At 44.9% G+C, this 23,638-nt stretch overlaps 1 protein-coding gene across 2 annotated transcripts in view; it reads right to left on the reverse strand.

The window, feature by feature from the left end:
* Window positions 1–22,702, reverse strand: part of ZCCHC2 (zinc finger CCHC-type containing 2) — a 59,217-nt gene extending 36,515 nt beyond the window's left edge. The window contains exons 1-3 of one of the 2 annotated variants that reach the window (XM_073006250.1): window positions 20,935–22,702; window positions 4,479–4,590; window positions 1,714–1,790 (exon numbers count right to left, since the gene is read on the reverse strand). In XM_073006250.1, coding sequence (XP_072862351.1) covers window positions 1,714–1,790; window positions 4,479–4,590; window positions 20,935–21,885 — 1,140 coding nt within the window. In that variant the 5' untranslated portion in view covers window positions 21,886–22,702. The remainder of the gene's footprint in view (window positions 1–1,713; window positions 1,791–4,478; window positions 4,591–20,934) is intronic. The other variant, XM_073006251.1, reaches the window with a different exon arrangement.
* Window positions 22,703–23,638: the final 936 nt, after the last annotated feature.

The following is a 23,638-nucleotide window of genomic DNA, read 5'->3' on the forward strand; positions in this document are numbered from 1 at the left end:
TCACATTTTTATGGAATTTATGGTTAGAAAAGACTTCATCTTTATCTCAATCTTTAAAATCCTATTAAGATGCTAGGGACAGGTATGATTACTTCCATTTTGAGCTGGAGAAACAAGTTCAAACAAGTTAGGTTACTGAGGTGTGACCCTAAGTAGGTGCAAGAGTCAGAATTGACATCTCTTGTGCTACCCCACCCACCACCTCCTCGATGCTTTTCATCCAGTGGACTCAACTGTGGCCCCCTAATAATTTCTACACTATAATTATTTGAGCTAAATAAATATTTGCCCTATGCTACTGTCTAGACCTTACCAACTTGTAAGTAATCAGATACTTTAAAATAGATAAAAATTTCTATCTACGAGTCTAAAATTAATATCTTTATTAACTGGCACATTTCTTAAGTGATTTTTAAGTATTCAACTGTTTGCAGAGCAGCTACTTGTGTTGGGCATTGCTCTGACTCTTGTGTCAGGGGATGCACAAATGGACAAGACAGTTAAGTCTCCACTGACTGAGTTCACAGGCTAGTGCAGGAGACAGATCAAAGCCAAGTGAATATATAAGAATTTCCATCAGTGCTTTTGAAGAAAACGCATAGGGCATGGTACAAGAATGGGGAGATGCACATGAGCTGGGGTGTCAAGAAGGATCTCTGAGGAGGGAGCTTTAGAGCCAGAAGGTGGCCTGTCCTCGGTCTGGGGGAATGGGGGAAGAGCATTTCAGGCAAGAGGACAGTGAAGCCTTCAGGAAGGCAAGCTGTGAGCTCCAGCAGCAAAAGTGGCCAACCTGAGCATGGAGAGCAAAGAGCGAGATGCATGCCACAGTAAGACACCAGGAGATTAGGGCTGAAATCTTGCAAACTGAGGATCTTTCTCCCTCAGAGCAAAGCTGGAGTTCTGAAATTCATTCAACGAGCAAGTCAGACATGGTGGGATGGCTGAGGACGAAGATTCCTGCTCTCCATGAGAATATCTACTGGAAAGATCTGTGAAAGATACAAGGGCAGAGTACCATGGATGAAGGAGAAAACTCCATGAGAGAGGGACAGCCAAAATTTGGCAAGCAATGCCTTTGGAGAAGAACTGAAGTGAGGATGCACAAAAATGTGGCATGGTTCCACCTGGCTTCAGGGTGTGTGCCATCCAACCTGAGGAGAAAGGGCTGTAGCTCAAGCAGGGAGAAGTAAGGAAGATGTGAACAAGGAATTCCCAATACAGCTGACGGGCAGAAAGAAGACATGGAAAGTCTTCACCTGGGAGCAAAGAATCAGAGCTGGGCTCTAGAGCTAATCCCAGCTGTGGAAAGGACAGGCAACAAAACCAATCATGAGTAAGAAGACAGGGCAATGAAGTGGGAATGAAAGCGTCACAAAGAACAAACAGGAGGAGAAAAATGCCAGGGAAAACAATGCCTGTGATCTTGACTTAAAAAACAATGGCACTTTTAAAGATATATCCTACATCTTAACTGTGTCCTTATATCTAAGGTTCTTCTTTTTAATAAAATAGCCAGGGTTATTTTAATGTGATGTAACTTCAAAAAAACGTGGCAAACCATTCAGTAGTATATGACAAAAAACAATACATTCTCTTAATTAAAAACAAACACATATACCTTTTCCCTTAAATTAGCAAGTTTTCCCACCCCAAGTTTTCCCAAAGATCACTGAGCACAGCATGTGAGGTATCTTTTGTGGGGAAATGGCTTACCTTGAAAGTGTACTCCCAGTATTTGTCAGCTCTTTTTCTCTGGACTCCTTTCAACATTATCTTCTCAATGTGTACAGCTGAAAGAAAAAAACACGCGCTGACTTGTGCTACAAAGACTACAGACACATTTCACTTACCTAAAGTAACCCTAAAAGTTGACAAGTGCTTAACAATTAAGCTACTCACTTTCATGTTTATGACTGGTCTTAAATCATGAACTTAAAAAAAAAAGACAAAAAAACTGGAAGCACAGCGATGCGCCATCCACCCATGAAAACATTTTTTTTCTATACCTATACAACATGCTGAGTGTTTAACTTCAAACACTCAGCTAACACCAAAGATATTAAGGATAACAATAAAAGGTATCTGCAATTAAGGTATTTTTCCAAATGATAATCTTCCAAATTGTTACACAGATGACCACAAATACGGCATTTTAATATCAACTAAATATGGTTCTTTCAATTATCAATACATAGTAGGTATAAATTAGAAAATATCTAGTTTTATATTTAATTTTTAAAAAAACTACTCAAAAGTAATATACCAAGCTGATAAAAATTTCTAATTGGGAATTTAAAAATTATTTTTCTCAAATGTAACCTTCAATATCATGTAATGGTAAATATAAACTGAACATTACAATAAAGGTTCATTGTGTCAAAATTTTTTCACATTACAGAGATGAAAAAGTATAAATTATATTAAACTTTAAAACACTCTGAATTGAACTAATCAGTTTATTTATGAAGTAAGCAAACGTATAAATCCCCCAGCTATCCATTTTACAACCCCTTTAATAAAAGTACCACCTTAGGAAACAAATCAATTTCAAAAGAGCCAATCTACTAAGTGTACTCTACTCTAAGGACTTGAAGACACTGCTGTTCAGGGTATAAACAGAAGAAACCAAACTTTCAGGATAATGAGGGAGATAATATCAGGCTGATAATGAATATGCTAAAGATCGCAAAGAAGAGGTTAGAAAAGTAACTCAACAGAATTGGGGGGTACACTGTTGGATTCAGGAGAGCAGCAGATGGAGGAAAAGGGGGGCATTCATTCATTTTGCCTTAGAGGAAGAAGTTAAAATAGACAAAGTAGAATACACAAAGTGACAAAAGCATAGAGGAGGAGTAAGGCTGTTAAAAGACCATGGAAGGTGGGCAATGAGAAGGCATGAAGCGTAAGATACAGAAAAACACAGGGGAAAAGACATTTATAATAAACAAAAGATATAACATTGCCAGTATTTTGTGTCAGCTTCCCAAATATATAGTATTTGGTGGCCTGCCTGTGGGCCAATTTCCCCTTTGCGGGCCAGAAATGTTGAGGACAGAAACAATGGAAAATCTCAAAAAGCCAGGCAAGAGCCTGTAACTCCTTAGAACTGTACAATAGTATAAGAGCCAAAGTGGTGATGGGAGGGTATGCTGTTTCCAAAAGCTATTATATTAAGTTAAAGGATGACACCATTAAATAAAAATCTTCTGAACTTATATCCAGAAATAAAGCAGCTGCTCTACTTCTTCAAATCACTGGGCTAAAGGGTAGGGGATCTTGGGTTTTATCTGGTCAGAACCCAATTTCACTTGGCAGAAAAAGCCACTAGGACACTACAGGATATGGGAACACAGCTTCAGCAATGATTTCAAGTTCTGTCTGCTGTTGGGTACCAGAATCAAGGTAAGAGAAGACAAGAGTATGTGGTGAGGAATGGCCACAGTGAAAGTACCCCCCAGCCCTCATATATTAAAACTAAAAATCATGTATTACACTTTTTAAAAGTTGGAATACAAGAAAAATCATCTACGGTGCCACCTTTACAGTTAATTGTCAGCATTTTGATATAATCACTATGTTCTTCTAAAATATTTTTATTAAAAAAAAAAGGACCTTCATTGTAAAACCAACTCCACTTTAGGTTATTTGTATGTTCAATGAGCTTAGCTGAAGTAGTTTGATTAAAGTAGTTTAGCTGGAAAGATAGGAGTACTGTGATAGTCTTGAATAGAAGTGGTCATTATGTAAACACTTATGTTCAACATTAAACATTCAGACCTATTTTTCCTGTGAGGAAAAATGTATTACACAAAATGGATTATTACCGGGAAAAAAAGGAGACATAATGACATAAATTCAAAATTGTTATAACTGAGTGTGACGCTTATCATATATCCTTGGCTATTTTAAAGCCCAGATGGCAGTCTGCATTTTCCATTTCAGTTTCTTTCCCAGAACAGGTTAATGGCTCCCCAAATGCAAAGACAAAAGAATATTTGAATTCATTCCTGTTCAGATGGCAATGTTCTTCCATCCATTCATTCCAGCCCTCTTAAAAACTGCATTATTGCAGGAAGAATGGATTTATAAGTAACTTGTTCACTCTTACAGAGAACTTGTATAAAATTCACTTTTTCAGTAGACACTGAGCTCAATTCTACAAATAAAGCACTATACTAAATACTCTGGGGGTCTATGCCCCCCCAGAAGCATGCAACCAGGTTTAAGATCCAGCCAAGACAACGGACTACAGAGCAGAATGACTGCGTGTATGCTAGGACAAGCAGGGCTGTGGCGCAGGAGACACCCAGCGCGCAGATGGCAGAACTAGGAGGACTGGCTCTTGAGCGAAGCCTAGGACCAGTAGGACCTCTCCACTTCAAAAAGGAGAGTAAAAAGTGTAGAGTTAATCAGCGTAAAGAGCACCCTGTAATTTTTTGATGTATTAATGCTTTAAGTTTACAAAAAATAGAGCATACCTTCTCGCTGAGCTCTGTGAGGTGCCACGGTAAGTCCGTCCTGAGGTATTGGGGCTTGCTCTATTAAACTGCTCTCGTTATTTTGCATGTAATCACCATGAGCAGAGTTGTTCTAGATGAGAAAGAGGGAGATATGTTAACTTACACTATGGACTAAGAGTGATAATCACAGATTTAGGTCTTCCCGTTTTACTAACAACCATTTCAGTGGCAATTTTTAGAGATCCAATAGGTGACTGCACACTATGGGCACAAAGGCACAGTGTCGGAGCCGCAAGCAGAAGACGAACACTCTATTAAAGTATTGACTGTCCTAGCTTTCTTGGGACACAGAAAATTGCTTAACACTACACCGAGTTGCCAATGATGTCAATTCTGAACTAGAATCAAAGGAACACATAACAACAAATGATGTCCTTTACACTAATCCCCCATAGGGAATGGCATGTGTACTTTTTACAAGAATCACCACACCATTTTTTTTTTTTTGAGACAGAGTCTCGCTCTGAGGGACATTCTCTTATTTCTTTTTGTTAAGGCCTACGAGGTTTTATTTTTCTGTGCATTTATGAGGTTGATGGGAAGTGCTGTTTATCTTCTGAAGGGAGGTACGTTTTTTAAGTTTGGTGTTGTATGTACACCACAATCATGTAAAAATTGGAAGATGATGATTTGGTCATGACCTGGGGGCATTTTTTTTTTTTTTTTGTGAGACGGAATCTTGCTCTGTTGCCCAGGATGGAGTGCAGTGGCCGGATCTCAGCTCACTGCAAGCTCCGCCTCCCGGGTTCACGCTACTCTCCTGCCTCAGCCTCCCGAGTAGCTGGGACTACAGGCACCCGCCACCTCACCCAGCTAGTTTTTTCTATTTTTTAGCAGAGATGGGGTTTCACCGGGTTAGCCAGGATGGTCTCGATCTCCTGACCTCGTGATCCGCCCGTCTCGGCCTCCCAAAGTGCTGGGATTACAGGCTTGAGCCACCGCGCCCGGCTCACCACACCATTTTTATTCATTGTTTGGGTTTAATAACAGTCTAAAAAGATGCTTTGTTAAGAAAAAGTCTTAAGAAAGGTATCATCAATATATGCCAAGGATTTCTAAACAAAAATATGTATGGACAGGGAGTTTACCATTAAGGTTCAGTCATCTAACAGCAACTGGGTGCTCTAAACCTAACTGAGTTTGCTCAGCCAGTCACCAGTGAACTGGAGTAACCTTGACTCTTAGATCTGCTGCTTGGAGTAATAAAGTGGATGTCAAACTTACACACAGCTCGCCAGAAATCAAGCACTGTCAGGTACAAACTGTTACAACATCATATTGATTAAGTAAAAATAAATAAATAGCCTTATGACAGTTTTTTATTACAACTGGCACCTTATTCCCTCCCGTTATGTATGTGCAGAATCCCAAAACACTACTCATAACAAAATCACTTCAGTTTTAAGAATCAATTATGATTTTACAAATCTGTAGTAAATATACATTAATATTTTTTTCTGTAAAAAAATTAGGCAAACAGAAGACCCTAGGTTCCCCATAAATAGCAATTTAAAACTATTTTGTTCTGCTGTGTAATCACGCAACCTGACCCAACAGTAAGTATGAATTGCTGTGTTTATGAGAATAGAGCACATTATATACTTTTGGGAGCTAAACTTCTGCCTTCTTCTCTCTATTTAGAAACCCAAGGAAACAAAGACTGTCTACCTAGAACCATTTAATAAGGAGAGCATAGACCTCTTAAATCAACATCCAACTTCTGAAACACTTAGCCTGATGGCCTTTACCAATTTTCAATGTGACTCATTTTTTAAAATGCAGATATGAATTCTTTCAATAACAAAACCACGCATATCCTAACCCACCCCATCTATTTTATTACAAAGTGTAAAACCACATTTACCTACGAGAGATTCTGCTTCTCAAAAATTTTAACATTGCTGTAAATACTTCAAAAAAACAAAGAAAATAAAGTGCTATATAATCTTCTCAAACAGTTGTGTTAACTGGAAGAAGCTTCGGTGAATAGGTTAACCATTTTTTTTTTTTTTTTTTTGTTTGAGACAGGGTCTCTCTCCATTGCTCAGGCTGAAGTACAGTGGCATGATCATAGCTCACTGCAGCCTCAAATTCCCAGCTTCAAGTGATCCTCTGAACTCAGCATCCCAAAGTGCTGGGATTACCGGTGTGAGTCACTGTACTTGGCTGGTCAACCATTTCTTAAAGCGAAATATTTATCTACATTGTTCATATGTAGTTCACAAATTTAAAGCAATACTTTCAAATGTAAGCTAATGCAAAATATGCAAAAAAATCTTTTCATTAGTTAGATGCACAATAAGATACCACTTTATACCCATTAGGATGACTTTTTTTTTTTGAGACGGAGTCTTGCCCTGTCACCCAGGCTGGAGTGCAGTGGCACAATCTTGGCTCACTGCAACCTCTGCCTCCTGGGTTCATGCCATTCTCCTGCCTCAGCCTCCCGAGTAGCTGGGACTATAGGCGCTCGCCACTACGCCCGGCTAATTTTTTGTATTCTTTAGTAGAGATGGCGTTTCACTGTTAGCCAGGATGGTTGACTATTATTTAAAAAGACAGTGTTGGCAAGAATGTGAAGAAAATGGAACCCTTACACATTGAAGGTGGAAACGAAAATAATATAGCTACTGCTGAAGACAGTCAGTTCCTCAAAATATTAAACACAGAATTATTTTATGATCCAGCAATTCCACTTCTAAGATATACCCAAAGGAACCGAAAGCAGAAATGCAAACATAATCTGTACACTAGTGTTCACAGCAGTTATTCACAACAGCAAGAAGGTGGAAATAACTCCAAATCCATCAGTGGATGAACAGATAAACAAAATATGGTGTACACATACAATGACCTATGATTCAGCCTTAAAGGAATGCAGTTCTGATACATAACAGAATTTGGATGAATCCTGAAGAGAGTATGCTAGGTGAAATAAGTCAGACACAAAAGAACAAATACAGTATGAGTCTACTTATATGAGATACCTAGAATAGTTAAGTTCATAAAGAAAGTAGAATAGTGGCTAGGTGTGGTAGCTCACACCTGTAATCCCAGCACTTTGGGAGGCTAAGGTGGGAGGATCACATAAGGCAAGTAGTTGAAGACCAGACTGGGCAACATTGCAAGATCCTATCTTTACAAAATATATATATTTTTTAATTAGCCAGAAGTGATGGTATATGCCTGTAGTCTTCTGTACTCTCAGTTACTTGGGAGGCTGAGATGGGAGGATTGCTTGGGCCCAGGAGTTCGAGGCTACAGTGACCCATGATCGCGACACTGCACTTTAGCCTGGGCAATAGGGCAAGACCCTGTCTCTAAAGCAAACCAAGTAGAATGGTAGTTACCAGGTAGTGGAGGGAATAGGGTGTTATTTTTTGAATGAGTACAGAATTTCTGTTTGGGATAATAGAATGTTTGGAGACGGTGATGACTCACGACAATGGGAATGTACTTAATGCTGCTGAACTGTACACTCAAAAGGAGATAAAATGAGAATTTTATGCTATGTATTTTTCATCACGATAAAAACTAAAAACAGAAATGATCACACTGCCTCCACAAACATTAAATTGAAGCAACTGTATGAAAGTAGTTTGCTTCACAATCAAAATCTCATTTTTGAAGTCTGAAGTTAACTTTACGAACCCAATGTAACAACCAAGAAGTAGCCTCCTGTTTAATAACCTAGGGAGAAAAATGAAGTTTGAGTTTCTATCCAAAGTCCTAAGTTCATCATCCCACAAAATATCTACTAATTAAATGTTTCTTTTCTCCTCCAAGTCTCAGCACATATCAATGCTATAAAATCACGTAGACTAAGTTTAGAAGCTATTACTAAACTCACTCATGTAACGCTGCAAGAGCTGGAGATGAGAATTAGGCCGTTCGGCAGCCCCAGTGGTGGGTGGCTGCTCGGCGACGCTGTCTGCCCTGCACTCCCTCTTTACTTTCCTTAGGGGGAAGGGTAGCATAAAATCTGAGAACTCCTGCTTTAATGGAATCGTATAAAGAGGAATAGAACCCACTTCATCTGTTAAGTTCAGATTCCCATGAAAATGCAGAACAGATGAAATGCCAGAATCAGCATTTTACGAAGACTAGTTGGAAGAAAGCGTCAGGGCCAAGAGAAGAGTGGAGACTTTTTCTCTGCTTGAATCAAGAAAGCAGGGTTTAAAGATTCTAAGCCTGCGAAAATACACACAAGCATACAAAGAACTTCAGTACCAGTGCATTCTCCTTTCTTCACTTGCCTGAGGCAAAGCTGCTTCTGTCCTATTGCTTGCCTGAAGAGCTACTGATAGCACAAACCTACATGGCATGTAGTTCAGGCGGTCTAGATGGTTTTGCCACAGATCCCACGTAGACCCATCACAATTACATACTTCAGATTTCTTAACTGTGAGGACCTTGTGAAACAGCCAAGTAGCTGGACATCCTAAAAAACTCTTCTCTGAAAACATGCCACTAGAACAAAGGTCATATTTGCCTTTTGTTGCTGTTAACCAAGGTCAAACCACAGATGGAGTTTTAGTTCACCTAACAGTATTCTACACGGTTCTTCTAGTCCCTTGACATAGACTATAAATTTAAAAATCCAAGATATTCCGAATATAATAACAGAGCAGTAAGAGTTTATTTTTTAAAACCAAATTCACTAACTTCTTCTGAAGTTTTCCCAACTGACAAATGAGACTTAGAAAATTAACAGTAGTATCTAATAACATTCTATTAAGCTTCCATGGCAGATTAAAGGTAGTTAAAAATTATTGAATACTCCTCCTGCTGAAAAGTGGAACAAACTCCCCACTCAGTGGATCTAGGCTGGCTTTAGAATGTGCTGGTGGTGATGCTCTTCTAAAGTTAGGTCTTGGGAAGCCTCAGCCTGGGCCTCCTGGACACTTGGGTTTGGAGTACTGAGTCACCACAAGACATGCACTTCTGGTAGTTGCACTTGATGGACAACATGGAGAGAGGAGAGGGGTCTAGAGATGCCATCTGGGCCCCAGCTGCATTCCAGACACCCTAGAACAGAGACAAACTCTTCACTATAGTTATCTAAATCCCTCACCCACAGAACTATGAGAGACGGTAATAAGATGGTCATTGTTTTCAGTTTGGGGGTAATTCTGTTCTTTAAATAGCCAGATTCATAGGTCTCCTCCTTCAGCACCAGCATCTGTACTTCCTTTGCCGACATGCTCTCACTACAGAAGGAAAACATCTTTTAACCCTAGAACTAGGAAGATGATCCAGAAATTGCTATATCCCTGGGCCAGCAGCCGCCACATCTTTAAATCCCCACACCAGGGTGTTTTGGGGTGAGGTGAAAAGAATGCATGCATGAGTGCACAAGAATCTAGAGAAGTGCACATCTCCTCCCCAGCCCACATCTGACTCTGCCTTCGCTGTCACAGCCTTGCCCCACGAGAGATGAGGGAGGGAGGCCAAGGGGTCCTCAGGAAGGATGTGAGCCTGGGCTCAGAAGCTGGAAGGAACTTCCATGCCTTCTAGCACCTGCAGCAGAGCCACTGCTTCACCCCCAGTGCAAAAACATTCTTAGAACCAAGCACAAACGTAAGCTTATGGAGCATAAGAAGAATCTACGGCCGTAAGTGATTTACTATAGTGTTGCCAACCACTGCATTAGGACTTGTGTTTCATGCCACTAGTTATTACGGAAAGGGCAATTTCCCCAAACTAATAAAACTACTCAACACTCAATGCCACAACCTCTTTGTATGAGGGATGACCTCTTTCTCAAGCAAATACTCTCAAACATTACAGTATTTGGTTCACACGTGACCACGCCATCTCCCATTTAGGACCACCAGTGAATTTCAATCATTTGATACCCAAGACAAAAATCAACTGTACTACGGGAAACTTCCCAATTGAGACACTTCTAACAAGAAACATAAAAATTCCCCAACATTTATGTTATAGAGTGTTCACTTCAGTGACCAAAGTTTAGTTATTCTCTTTCCAATCATAAGCAAGGCACTACCCCAATTGTACATCTGACTCACACCACCCCTCACGTAGATCATAAACTGGAGATCAAACACTGCAGGCTACCTACCATCAACTATGCAGGCAATAAGAAAATAGGTTAATACATGACTTTTCCATCCTACCAAAATGTCACTGCTAGATCTGCCCCAATTTATGCACCCCACACACAAAAGCTCAATTAACACAGGGAGTGGAAATAATCTGATTTTTTTTTTTAAAGACAGGATTTCCCTCTGTCTCCCAGGCTGGATTGTACAGTAATGCAATCATGGCTCACTTCAGCCTTGACTTCTCTGCTCAAGCAATCTTCCCACCTCAGTCTCTTGAGTAGCTGGGACTATAGGCATGTACCACCATACCAGGCTAATTTTTTTTTTTAAGAGATGGGGTCTTGCTATGTTGCCCAGGCTGCAAATAGACTGATTTGGAAGGCATATTAAATAAGCAGAGCCAGTCAGCAACCACCCATTGAAGATTCAATTCAAATCTACACTTGTTCCATGCTTTTTATATAGAGAAACAATTCCTCTTATTTCCAAAATAATTGTGCCTATCCTGTATAACTGCAAATATTTTTTATAAAGTAAATACTGGTAAGTACAATTCAAAATAAGATAAAATCACTACCTGATGTACTTAGTCTTTTTTTTTGAGGCAGAGTTTTGCTCTTGTTGCCCAGGCTGGAGTGCAATAGCACCATCTCGGCTCACTGCAACCTCTGCCTCCCGGGTTCAAGCGATACTCCTGCCTTAGCCTCTGGAGTAACTGGAATTATAGGCATGCGCCACCATGCCCGGCTAATTTTTGTATTTTTAAAAATCAGAGACAGGGTTTCACCACGTTGGTCAGGCTGGTCTCGAACTCCTGACCTCAGGTGATCCACCCGCCTTGCCCTCCCAAAGTGCGGGGTTTATAGGCTTCAGCCACTGTGCCCAGCCTCGATATACTTAACCTTAAAGCAGTGTATCATATTGGTATTTTTCTTTGTCTCGCTCTGTCACCCTGGCTGGAGTGCAGTGGCGCAATCTCGGCTCACTGCAACGTCTGCCTCCCGGATTCAAGCGATTCTGCTGCCTCAGTCTCAGGAGTAACTGAGATTACAGGTGCCCACTACATGCCCGGCTAATTTTTGTATTTTTAGTAGAGATGGGTTTCACTATATTTGCCAGGCTGGTCTCAAACTCCTGACCTCAAGTGATCTACCCGCCTCGGCCTCCCAAAGTGCTGGGATTACAGGCATGAGCCACCACACCCAGCCTAGTATTTTGCAAAGCTATGTATTTTCCAAGTCCAAACACAGGAAATTATGACTGAGCAATTATGACATACACAACGCTGACAAAAAAAAAAAAGAGACACAAGGCCTGAGCCTTTGGGGAACTTAAAATTCTAGTATGAAAGGTCAACTTTATTTTATTGATTTACTGATTTTTAAGACAGGGTCTCACTCTAGTACCCAGGCTGGAGTGCAGTGGCATGATCTCAGCTCACTGCAGCCTCTGCCTCCAGGGCTCAAGCAATCCTCCTGGGCTCAAGTGATCCTCCTGTCTCAGCTTCCTGAGTAGCTGGACTACAGACATGCACCACCACACCCGGCTAATTTTTGTTTTTTTCTGTAGAGACTGGGTTTTGCCACGTTGCCTAGGCTGGTCTTGAACTCCTGGGCTCAAGCGATCCACCCGCCTCAGCCTCCCACGGTGCTGGGATTACAGGTATGAGCCATCACACCTGGCCTGAGAGGTCAATCTTAAATGTTAAAAAGACAAAGAATCACAGAAGTACCAAAATTACAATGATATGTGTGCATCTAAAATTCAGTGGCAGCAAATAATCTTTTAAGACTGCCATAGGGACAATTCCAGAAAACACCATACAAGAGACAATGGCATGAGCCCAGCTTGGAATGAAAGGGGGGATATATGAAAAAAGAGTGGGAAGAGGAGACTTTGAGTCTAAAGACTTTTTAGAGGTCAGGGTCCATCAGTCACTGAAAGAAAACATAGTATGATTAAGTGTTGCCTTAGAAAAGTGTATCTGGCAGTAGTATCCAAAAGATTGAGGTGGGAAGGCTAAAAAGCAGGGGAATCAGGAGGCTACTATAAAAGTTTCGGCATATGTTCTCACTCACAGGTGGTAACTGAACAATGAGAACACTTGGACACAGGAAAGGGAACATCACACACTGGGGCCTGTCATGGAGTGGGGAGACAGGGGAGGGATAGCATTAGGAGATACACCTAATGTAAATGACAAGTTAATGGGTGCAGCACACCAACGTGGCACATGTATACATATGTAACAAACCTGCACATCATGCACATGTATCCTAGAACTTAAAGTATTAAAAAAAAAAAAAAGGTCTCGGCATAAAGTCCCAACAGAGAATGGTGTCAGGCAAGGATGAGGAAAGTGTCCATTCAGGATGTGATGGGAGAAGACGATTAAGGTCATCAAACAAGTCAGAATGACTAGAAACATAATGGTACCATTGAGAGAACTGAGTGAGTCTGGAAGATTTTTAAAAAATCAATCGTGTTCTTTTCATACAGATTCACGTTAGAGTGACAGCTGACATTCAATGAGATACACACCATAAAGGCACGCATGTGCACGCGCGCACACACACCCCCCCTTCAACTGGCTCCCACTGCAACCTACTGACAACCTATTCTTTTAACATGACCTTCAAGGCCCTCTATAACCCAACCTACTATCTCTTCAAATGTCTTTCCTTTCCACTTTCTTCTCTCCTTTTTGAGACAGCGTCTCACTCTGTTGCTCAGGCTAGAGTGCAGTGGAACCACCACAGCTCACTGCAGCCTTGACCTCCCAGGCTCAAGTGATCCTCCCACCTCAGCCTCCTGAGTAGTCGGAGCCTCTTGAGTAGTTGGGACTACAGGTACATGACACCACACCCAGCTAATTTTTTTTTTTTTTTTTTTTTTTTTGTTTTTTTTTTTTTACTTTTTGTAGAGATGGGGGTCTAAGTTGACAAGGTTGGCTTCAAACTCTTGGGCTCAAGCGATCCCTCTGCCTCGGCCTCCCAAAGTGTTGAGATTACAGGCGTGAGCCACCACACCTCGCCTAATGTCTATTTTTCTACTCATCCACTGCAACCAAATTGTGCTAATCACTCTATGAATAATACATATATCTCACTCCTGTTTACCAAGCATTTTCATTTACATTAACACATTCATCCTCACAACAATTATTATGAAACAGATTAAGAATGATATCCCTACTTTGTACTGGACAATCTGGAATCTGGGAAGACTAAATAATTTGCCAAAATGAACTTTTCAAAATATAAATCTGACCTCAAATAAATGACTTCTTGAATGAGCACAAAACACTTCTAATGAGCTAAGGCATTTAGAAAGGAACTAAAGGTCAAATGTTCCTGAGAGCATAGGAAGAACAGAAGGAAGCCAACTGCCCCTGGCCCAGCCAGGCTACACCTGTAACATAAACACCCAATTAGGCCCTTCCCTTCTAGATCGACTGTTTACAGAGAAAGGAACCCCAAAATGTCAGTGGATGAATGAGGCTTTTGTGACAAACAATTCTTTGTAAGTAAAAGAAGTACTGTTACACACAGTCCTCCATAACGAGAAACAGTCAATAAAATAAGTTCAGTCTGCCTTGAAAGTAGTACAGGCCTTTTTGCTTCCCTTTAAAAAAAAAAAAAAAATTAGCTTAACATTTCTCAAGAGAAAAATATTAAATAAGTTAAAAATTAGCCAATTTAACAGCTTTTATAAAAAAGGTAAAAAAAAAAAAAAGTTCTTAATTATTCCATGGATTCTAGTCTGTGCTCTGAACAAAGAATCATGTAACTTAACAAAACTGCAAAACAGTTTTAAGTTATAGAATAGTTTTCTAGCTAAATATGAAAACAGGATAAGGATTTAAGTAGATTACAGCTGCACGAGAATAATCATCTAAATCTAAAACATGCATTTTCTCCATCCCCATCCCCAAATCCAATACGAGGAAAATATCTATTTTAATGTTCCGTGATTCAAGGAATTCCTTCCTTCGGGTTTATCTGTAGAACACTACATCTTTACGAGTACTAACAAAAATAAAATAACTGCTCCAAATAAATGTGTCTCAAATACCACCTTTTCAATTGCCCGTCCTTCACTAACATCAATCTATTCACAGGGATGGTAACAAAATATACAAAATACTCCACTATAAGGATTTTTATTAGGTTAAAAAAAAAAAAAAAAAACATATTCCTGAAAACACTGCAGGTTGTGTTAGTGGAAAATATGCAGTGAGCACTAACCTCAAGAAAGGATGCATGTTCAAGACAGTATGCGAATTATTTTACGAATACAATCACCACAACCTCGAAAGTTATGATCCCCACTTTACAGATAACACTGTAAATTATCCCCATTTTATAGGGAAGACTCGGGATTTAAGTGGCCTGGCTGACAACTATTACAGAGCTAGTGGCAGAGTTGAAACATAAGCCTCCAAGCCTAAGGCTCTACTAAACATGGCTATCATTCTTCAAGGTCTTCTAATAGCCTCTGCGACACTCTTCCTGACCCCCTCGCCACACACAAAAAATTAAGGCAACACGTATGTACAGTACATGTACAGTTATCCCCCAATACCCATGAGGAATTAGTACCAGAACCTCCCAATACTAAAATCCAAAAGTGCTCCAGTCTGGATATAAAATGGCCTAGTATTTGCATATAACCTATGTACATCCTCCTGTAACTCTAAATAGCTCCAGATTACTTATATCTAATACAACATAAATGCTGTGTAAATAGCTGTTATACTGATATTGTTTTGGATTACACGAAAAAAGTCTGTACGTGTTCAGTACACATGCCATTTTTTCCCTAATATTTTTGATCCATAGTTGGTTGAATCCCCGGATGTAGACACCATGGGTATGTATAAATAAATCACACAAACATATTTTAGTCAACTTGAGAAAAAGAATGTACTTCCTCTCCACATCCAGCACCCGCTCCCGCCTCCCACCATGATATACATGAGACTTTTTCTGAGTTCTCCTTACCTGGAAAATGACTGCATAGAAAAATGTAACTGGGGAAGGAACTCAGGATTTTAATAATTATTTCCTACTCAAATAATCACTATTTAACTCTAATATATTCTAAAAAGCCTCTTCCAAATGACTTTTATAACTGAACTGCTTTTATTCTTTGCTGTAGCCAAACCAACCTAAAATTTCCCATGAAAGACACAGCTGTTTCTGGCCCCCACTCTCAGTATGTGAGATGCTATGCCCATTTCTCTACCACCACCATCTACACAAGGCTGAGCTTTCACCTGCAACTGCTAACATTTATTGAAGACCATGAACCAGACACTACTCTACAAGTAAGGACGTCTTCACTGAATCCTAACACTCCCAGAGTGGCGGGAGGGAAGCCTCAGGCAGCACCCACGGCCCCAACAACACTATTCACTTTAAAATATCAAATAACCCAGCAGCAGGGGCCAGTGAGTTAAATAAAGGTATTTATTAATATTACCAATGAGCATTAGATCTGGCCATTTTAAAAGAGCATCTTTTTTTTTTTTTTTTTGAGCCTGAGTCTCACTCTGTCACCCAGGCTGGAGTGCAGTGGCGTGATCTCGGCTCACTACAACCTCCGCTTCCCAGGTTCCAGCAGTTCTCCTGTCTCAGCCTCCCACATAGCTGGCACTACAGGCGCCTGCCACCACGCCCAGCTAATTTTTATATTTTTAGTAGAGATAGGGTTTCACATTGTTGGTCAGGATGGTCTTGAACTCCTGACCTCAGGCGATCCACCCACCTCGGCCTTCCAAAGTGCTAAATTACAGGTGTGAGCCACTGTGCCTGGCCAAAAAATCATCTTTTTTAGTGCCTCCTATAATAACTGAAATTTTGACAATCAACCTTTTCCCTCTCATTTTCAGTTACTGTCTCACTAGGATTCTGGCGGCCACATCCACATTCAAGTTGTCTCAAAGTAGCATCGATTACGTTAAAATTCTTTTAAGAGTTTTCTTCCAATATGTTTCCTATATTGCAAAGTTAATCAAAGCACTTGCTCTATCAAGTACAATTTGGCTAACTAAACTACGCAATGAAAAAGTAACAATTTTGCAAGGTTTTCTTTGTCTTTTTTTTTTTTTTTTGACACAAAGTCTCACTCTGTCGCCCAGGCTGGAGGGCAGTGGCGCCATCTCGGCTCACTGCAACCTCCGCCTCCCGGGTTCAAGCGATTCTCCTGCCTCAGCCTCCCAAGTAGCTGAGACTACAGGCACGTGCCACCATGCCCGGCTAATATTTTTTGTATTTTTCTTAGTAGAGACAGGGTTTCACCATATTGTCCAGGCTGGTCTCAAACTCCTGAACTTGTGATCCGCCCGCCTCGGCCTCCCAAAGTGCTGGAATTACAGGAGTCAACCACCGCGCCCGGCCGCAAGGTTTTCTTCTTAACTAAATGCACTACTTTTTAGTAAGCGAAGGACCCATGGCTACTTAATTTTTGTGGATTCAAATGATGAACTCAAGTATGTTTTGTGAGTTCAAGTAACACGAAAATACAGGATGATTTTGTGCCTTAGTATCAAAAGTTTACATTTTTATTTTTCATTCAAACATTAGTACTATTAGCCAAGTAATTAAGCTCTGAAGATCTTGATGACACAATCTCCAGAGAATCGCCATACTGTATTAATCAATAACCACTACTATGATCGTCTACACGTTTTATGCTTCTTATACCTTTGTGTCGCTAGTTGGGGACTAAACCTCCAAAATAAGAATACCCATTTTCCTGAACAGTTAAAGAATGTCTTTAAGTATGCAAACATTGCTTGCCTGTCTTGCTTCCTGTCTTTTCAATGAAACAGCAACAAAACTAGTACCTTTTAAAATACGTATGCATTTTTTTGTTGCTAACACACAATTTATAGCTTCGCTTCCTAATAACAGGAAAACACCCATTTTAAAAACCAAGCGTTTTCAGCTATACTCTATGTGTCTGTAACTCCGTAACACAGGATTGTAGCAATCATAGAGAGTTCCTAGGACACTATTAATGAGTGTGACTTCACTACTGCTCCCTGGACTATTTGCTGAATTTTGTACAAGTTACTGGCAGTCCACCACAGTTGTGTTAAGAACGTGAGATTTATGTACAAGCCTCCTAAAAAGAATGCTTACATTTAAGTTGTAATCCAATGTAATATTTACTATAAAGTAATCCAAATAACAAAGAAAAACTCTGGAAATGTTACTCTTAAAAGTAAAAACATCCTTGTTGAGTTTTCCTGTATTTCCAATGTAACCTAAAAAGTATATTCTACCGGCAACCTGTGGACCTGATACCTCAACTATTAACACTGTAACCGTGCCATGTCACTAACAGTTGCTGGGTCCAGTCAACTTCAAAGCATGTAATATAAAATCGGCATTAAAGACATGTTCTATCTGTAAATGTCATTAGTTTTAAAATTTTTTAATAGACAAGCTGATTCAGTACTGGATACAAGTAAGTCTTGTGAGCCAGGGGCACTATGCTGGGCCAGTAAACTATTACTTTAATAAAAAAGAGAATTAAAAGGACACTAACTGTATGTTAACCAATAGTAAGGCTGAAAATACGTCGTTGGGCACACCAAAGATCTTCACTTAGTAGTTAAGAACAAGAATGACTCCCAATTAAAGTAGCATACTTGTGTCTAAAAGGTTACTTCCGGGGGGGAAAAAACGCTGCCACACAAATTTCCCTTTACCAGGGTTATCGCCACGGCCCAGCACTGCCGAGCGCAGCATCCACGTGGTTCTCGAGTCCCGCTGGAAGTCTCCGGCGCTAGCCCAAGACTTGGCCTCCGCGGGAAGAGGCCAAGAGGGCGCTGGGGGCGGGGCCGATGCGCCGGTCACGTGGGCGGCGCGCGGCCGCCATCTTGCAGGGCGGGGGCGGGGAGGAGTCCCGCGGCCCCGGCCCCACACCGCCGTGCGCTGGCCCCGGGCGTCGCGTGACCTCCTGGCCCCTCCGGCGGGCCGCGGCCCCTCCACGCGAGGGGCGCGCGAGCTTCGGGCTCCTCCCTCCCTGCCGACGGAGAAGTGCGTCCGCCCTCCCGGCGGCGGGAGGCCGAGAACAGCTGGGCAGGATTGCCGCGAATGAGGGCTTAACTCAGCCCACCCGCGCATCAGCGGCCTCCGGAGTGACAGCCTGGGAGCAACATCATCAGATAAATGGTCCTCAAGGCCAGAACAAGCCACAGCTGGGACTCGGAGGTCACTCTAAGCAGCAGAAAATGCGGGGTCTTAACAACTTAATGAGATGCGAATGATGTGTTACGGTAACCCTAAGCAACTGCTGGAGAAGTTCACCACACCACCAAGCGTCTAGAAATAGCCCAGTGTCACCTGTAGTACGCGGCCCCTAAGATTTATTCCCCCACTTCAGTTGATGACCACAGCACAAGACACGTCCTAAGAAGCAGTGATGTGCTGAGGTTAATGGCAGAATGCCCAACCTCACTTTGCCCATCCCTCCCAGCACTCACTGGTTACAGAAAAAAGGTCACACACTGCGGTCAACATAAAATCACATTACCCTGGTCTGCACACATCCCTCCCCTTCCTCTACTTGCCCTCCATCACGCTCATTAAAAGCAAAATTTAAAGAAAGAAAAGGGAAATAAAAAGAGACTTCCAGCAGTTACATCAGAAATCAGGTACCCTTGTTGGAATAGTATGAATGGCATGATAGAAGAGGTTCCACTGTGGGACATTTTCTTTAGGCCTGCAATTTAAGGCCATCTTTACAATATTGCATGTTATTACAGTAACATTTGAAATGAGCATTATTCCTGAATTCATGTTTTGGTCTCTAAGTTTAATGGCTGTGCGGCATATAGGACTTTTGGGAAATTAACGAGTAGGCTGAAAGATGGAAGAGGTTTTTACCATCAGAACACGCACTGCATGCTAGTAGTAAACAGGCACTGGAAGATGACAACATTTCAAACTCACCGAGATAACGCTGGGCACTAGCATTACATCCGAGTTTGATAAAATACGTCCCAAAACATGAGTCAGTTACCTCACACAAGTCTCGTTTTAAAAAAGAGGGGTTCATGCTAGATTATCTCTAATTCCTTCCAGCCCCAAATCCATTGATTCCACGGGTACTAAGTCCACAAAGCCACTAGTAAAATACCATGCCCGATTTTAGTTCTAGGTACTAAATGACAGCAGATATATATACTCAATTAACGTTCAAGCAAAGAGAGGAGAAAATCCCCTTTTCCATTATCTCCTAGAGATCACCTAAGCTGAAAAACATGGCATCCAAATCAACACCTCTCAAAAGCCTGTAACCCCACAATCTCACTTTACAGTCTCCCACTTACTGAAACCTACTCCTCCCCCCGCTTCCCACGGAAAGGTCCTCCTCAAAGACTTCACTGGACCCTAATTATCATTAAATTGCTTTCATGGCTATAATAAAATTTCATCTTTAATGTTTCCGACAAGTGGCTCATTTGGATTCTGGTCTACTACATTTCGGTGTTTAAGTAGTTCTTTTGGGCAACATTAAACGCCTATCGTAAACGCCCAACAAATATCCCGGAACCCCAATCTGCAGGCAGGAATCAAGCCCGTGAGAAAGCGCTTCTGTCGGAGGGAAAGAGCATCCCAGGCCGCGCTAGGAGAGGTTTCTCCACCCGGACAACCTGCCTTACTACTCATCTCAGATCCATTCGCAGGTCTCTACGTCAGATGTCTGCTGGGAACACAAGCCCTCAGAGCAGGAGCCACAAGGACCCGTACGACCCCTTTTAACTCAGACACACACTGAGCAAAAAAAGTCCCTCTGTGCCAAAGACAAGGGCAGCTCGCCGGGAGCGCACCTTCAGGACACCCCGCCGAGGGCCCGGCAGAGCCCCGAAACGGGAGGCGGAGCCCCGGCCAGGCAGGCGGGGAAGGACGGCGCTGCCCGGGGCTCACTGCGGCTGGCTCTCGCACAGGTTCCTCCAGCGCCCCGCAGCTCCCGCACCGAGCGCTGAGATGCTCAGAGCCAAAAACGTCCCGACACTCTTCCTCCGACTGGGGCCCCGGGCGGGGAGCTCCACGTCTTCCGTGGCAACACCGTGGCACGGAAGAGACTTCTAGAGCATTCTGTGATGGCGGGTGGCTGTGTCTGCCAGGGTGTGGGGTGGGGTGGGGGAGTGGAACGGAGCGGCCCAGCGAAACGAAGCCCAGCCCTCTGGCGCTGGGAGCTGCCGGGTGGGGATTCCGAGCCACCTGCGCCGGGCTGGGCCTCGGGCAAGGGGCGTCCGAGAGCGAGGCCGGGGAGGCCGGCGGGGCAGCGGTCGCACCGCGAGTCCAGGGAAGCTCCGTGCGCCTTACCTGGGCCCTGGGGCCGGCAAACTTGCACGGTGCCACCTCCACCTCCGCGTCCTCGGGGCCCCCGCGGAGTGCGGCGCGGAGCCTCTCCAAATGTTCCCTCAGGGTGACCCGCTGGTGAAAGGAGAAAGCCGGGTGCAGCGAGGCCATGGTGAAGAGCAGCAGCAGTTCCTCCTGGGCCCTGGAGCCGAGCCCGCCACCGGCCCGGGGCTCCGCAATGCCGCCTTCCGGGCCCGAGCCGTCCTTCTCGGCGTCCTGCTCGCCGTCGCCGTCCTCCCCGCGCTCGTCCTCCGCGCCGCCCCGCGAGCCCTCGCCCCGCGCCGCGCGCAGGCTTTTGAGCACCGAGTCCACCTGGGGTAGCAGGCGGTGCAAGCGGCCAGCGGCCTCCCGGTTCTCCGAGCCCAGCAGCGCCAGGTAGACGATGAGGCGCGAGCGCACCGCGGGCTCTCGGAAGTCGGCCAGCGGCCCCGGGTCCGAGAGGCCGTTGGCCTTGGCCTCCGAGTCGCGCAGGTAGTGGTAGTCCTTGCGCGCCAAGTCTTCCAGGCACGAGCCGAGGAAGCGCAGCTCCAGCGGGTTGCACAGGTCTAGCAGTCCGCACATGAACTCCAAGCGCTGCGCCGAGCCCAGCACCAGCCCGAACCACTCGTATACCCGCTCCTGCTCGCGCAACGCCGCTGAGGGCCCCCCGCCGCCGCCCGGCATATCCGCCCCCGCCGCCGCTCCACCAGCAACAGGCGGCCCGAGCCCCCGGGGCGGCGGCGGCGGCGGCGGCGGCGGCGGCGGCAGAGGGCCCCGCGGCGGGCCCGCGGGCGGCGGCGGTGGCGGGGGGCGGCAGTCGCGGCGGCGGCGCGGAGGCGCCTTTGCGCCCGGCCGCGCGTCCGCCTCGGGCTCCTCCGCCTCGGGCGGCGGCTCCGCGGGGTGCGTTGGCTTCAGCGGCAGCTTCATCCTCAGCATCCTCGGCTAGGGCGGCGCAGACATGCGAGCGGGGGCGGGCGGGAGGGGCCGCGAGGTGGGGCACGGGCCGAGGCGGCGGCGCGGCCGTCAGGAGCGGGGCCCCTCCATGCCGCCGGGGGAGGGCCGGGGCCGGGGGCGGGTCTCGGCCGGCGAGGGGGGCGGCGGCCGGCCGGCGGGGTCGCTGGCGTCGTCTTCCCGGGCCGGGGGCGGGGCGTGCCCGCGGTGGCCCCTCCCCCTGGGCTCCGCGCCGGTTCTGGGAGCCTGGGTGCGGATGGGAGCAAGCGAGCGAGCTGTCGTCCTTCCGCCTCCCTCTTTCCGCCGTCCGCGCTGAGCCGGGGCGGCGGTGTCTGAGCGGTTACCTCGCGAGCCGGTGAGGACGGAGCGGCTGGGTGAGGAGGTGGAGCGGCCGGTCCGGGCGGAGAAGCTTGCGGGCTCCGCGCACCGCACCTCCGCCAATCAGCACCGCGAACCGACGGTGACGTCGCTCTCCCCGCCCCCTGGGGGGCTGCCTCTCTCCGAGAAGCCACGCCCAACTGCTGGCCGGCCGCCTCCCTCTCGGCGGCTTCCGCGCGATCCTAAAGGCTGGTGCTCGGCGGGAGGAGGACGTGGGCTGGGGCCGTGGGGCGGCGCGAGGGGAGCCCGGGCGCGGTGAGGAGCGTGCGAGGCCCACGTAAGCGGAGGGACGCGGCCGCTCTCACCTTTCCCGAGGGCCCTGGCCCGGCTTTGGACTCCCCTCTGCTTGCCAGCTGCCGCCCCGCCTCCGCTTGCGGTGCCCGGGCTGCCTGTGCGGCCGGAGTGAACGCGTCCCGGGAGCAGGGGTTTCTCTGAAGTGAGCACGCCAGCCCCGGGACGAGCTCGTTCGAATCCTCACCGCCCAGTGCACTTCCTGAAAGCTGGCAGTGGGCTGTCTCCCACCTTGTGAAACTTTGCCCGGAGCGGCGGGAGTGACTGTGTGGCGCACAGGGGACTGGGTCCGGACGCGGGTGGCGGCGCTGGTTTGAGACCAGGGCGCCGCGATCCCGGGCCGCGCCCACGCCCAGACTGGAGGCACCGTGCGCAGGTGGGGACGCGCGGCCCAGAGGTGCGCAGCGGGACCCGGCCGAGGGTGAGCGCTGCTGGGCACGCTCCTGGTCTATAAGACTCTGTGAAAATTATTTCCTGGACAGTTTAGGAAAAGCTTCTCCCTTCCCCGCCCCTCAACCTCTAACTTTTGGGAATCGTTGATTTGCTAAATGACATTTTGGTGCCTAACCCATTTTGAATCCTTGTGCTGCTGTGAATTTCATGTGAATGGAGGAATTTAATAAGCTACCAACTTGATAGGCTTTAAAGTTTTGTTACGTTTTTCAGATGTAGGCTTCCAAGATGTTTATACCTCGCACTGTTGCTTTTTTTTTTTTTTTTAAGCAACATAGTCCAAATTTTTAAAACCCAGCTGGATCTTTTGAGGGTTAATTAAAAGGTGGGTTAAAAAAATCTTAAGGCTTTAAATTTAGAAGTCCTACCACAGCTATTTAGTAGGAGTATGCAGAAAGATAAGAATCGCATTGTAACTCTTTGCCGTGGTGCTAGAACATCTGTTGGGAGAGCCTATGCTGAACTCGCTTCACCTCACGAGTTGATGTCCTAAGAGGCTCATTCACAGTTCAGTAAAAGGGTGAATTGAAGCCTGAATCAGTTTCAGGGATGAAAGGGAGAGAGGGAGAACTGTTTTCAAGACATTTGAGGTTGGCAGAATATGTAAAAGTCACTC

The sequence above is a fragment of the Chlorocebus sabaeus genome, chromosome 18 (genome assembly GCF_047675955.1).
Source record: "Chlorocebus sabaeus isolate Y175 chromosome 18, mChlSab1.0.hap1, whole genome shotgun sequence".
NCBI classification, from domain to species: Eukaryota; Metazoa; Chordata; class Mammalia; order Primates; family Cercopithecidae; genus Chlorocebus; species Chlorocebus sabaeus.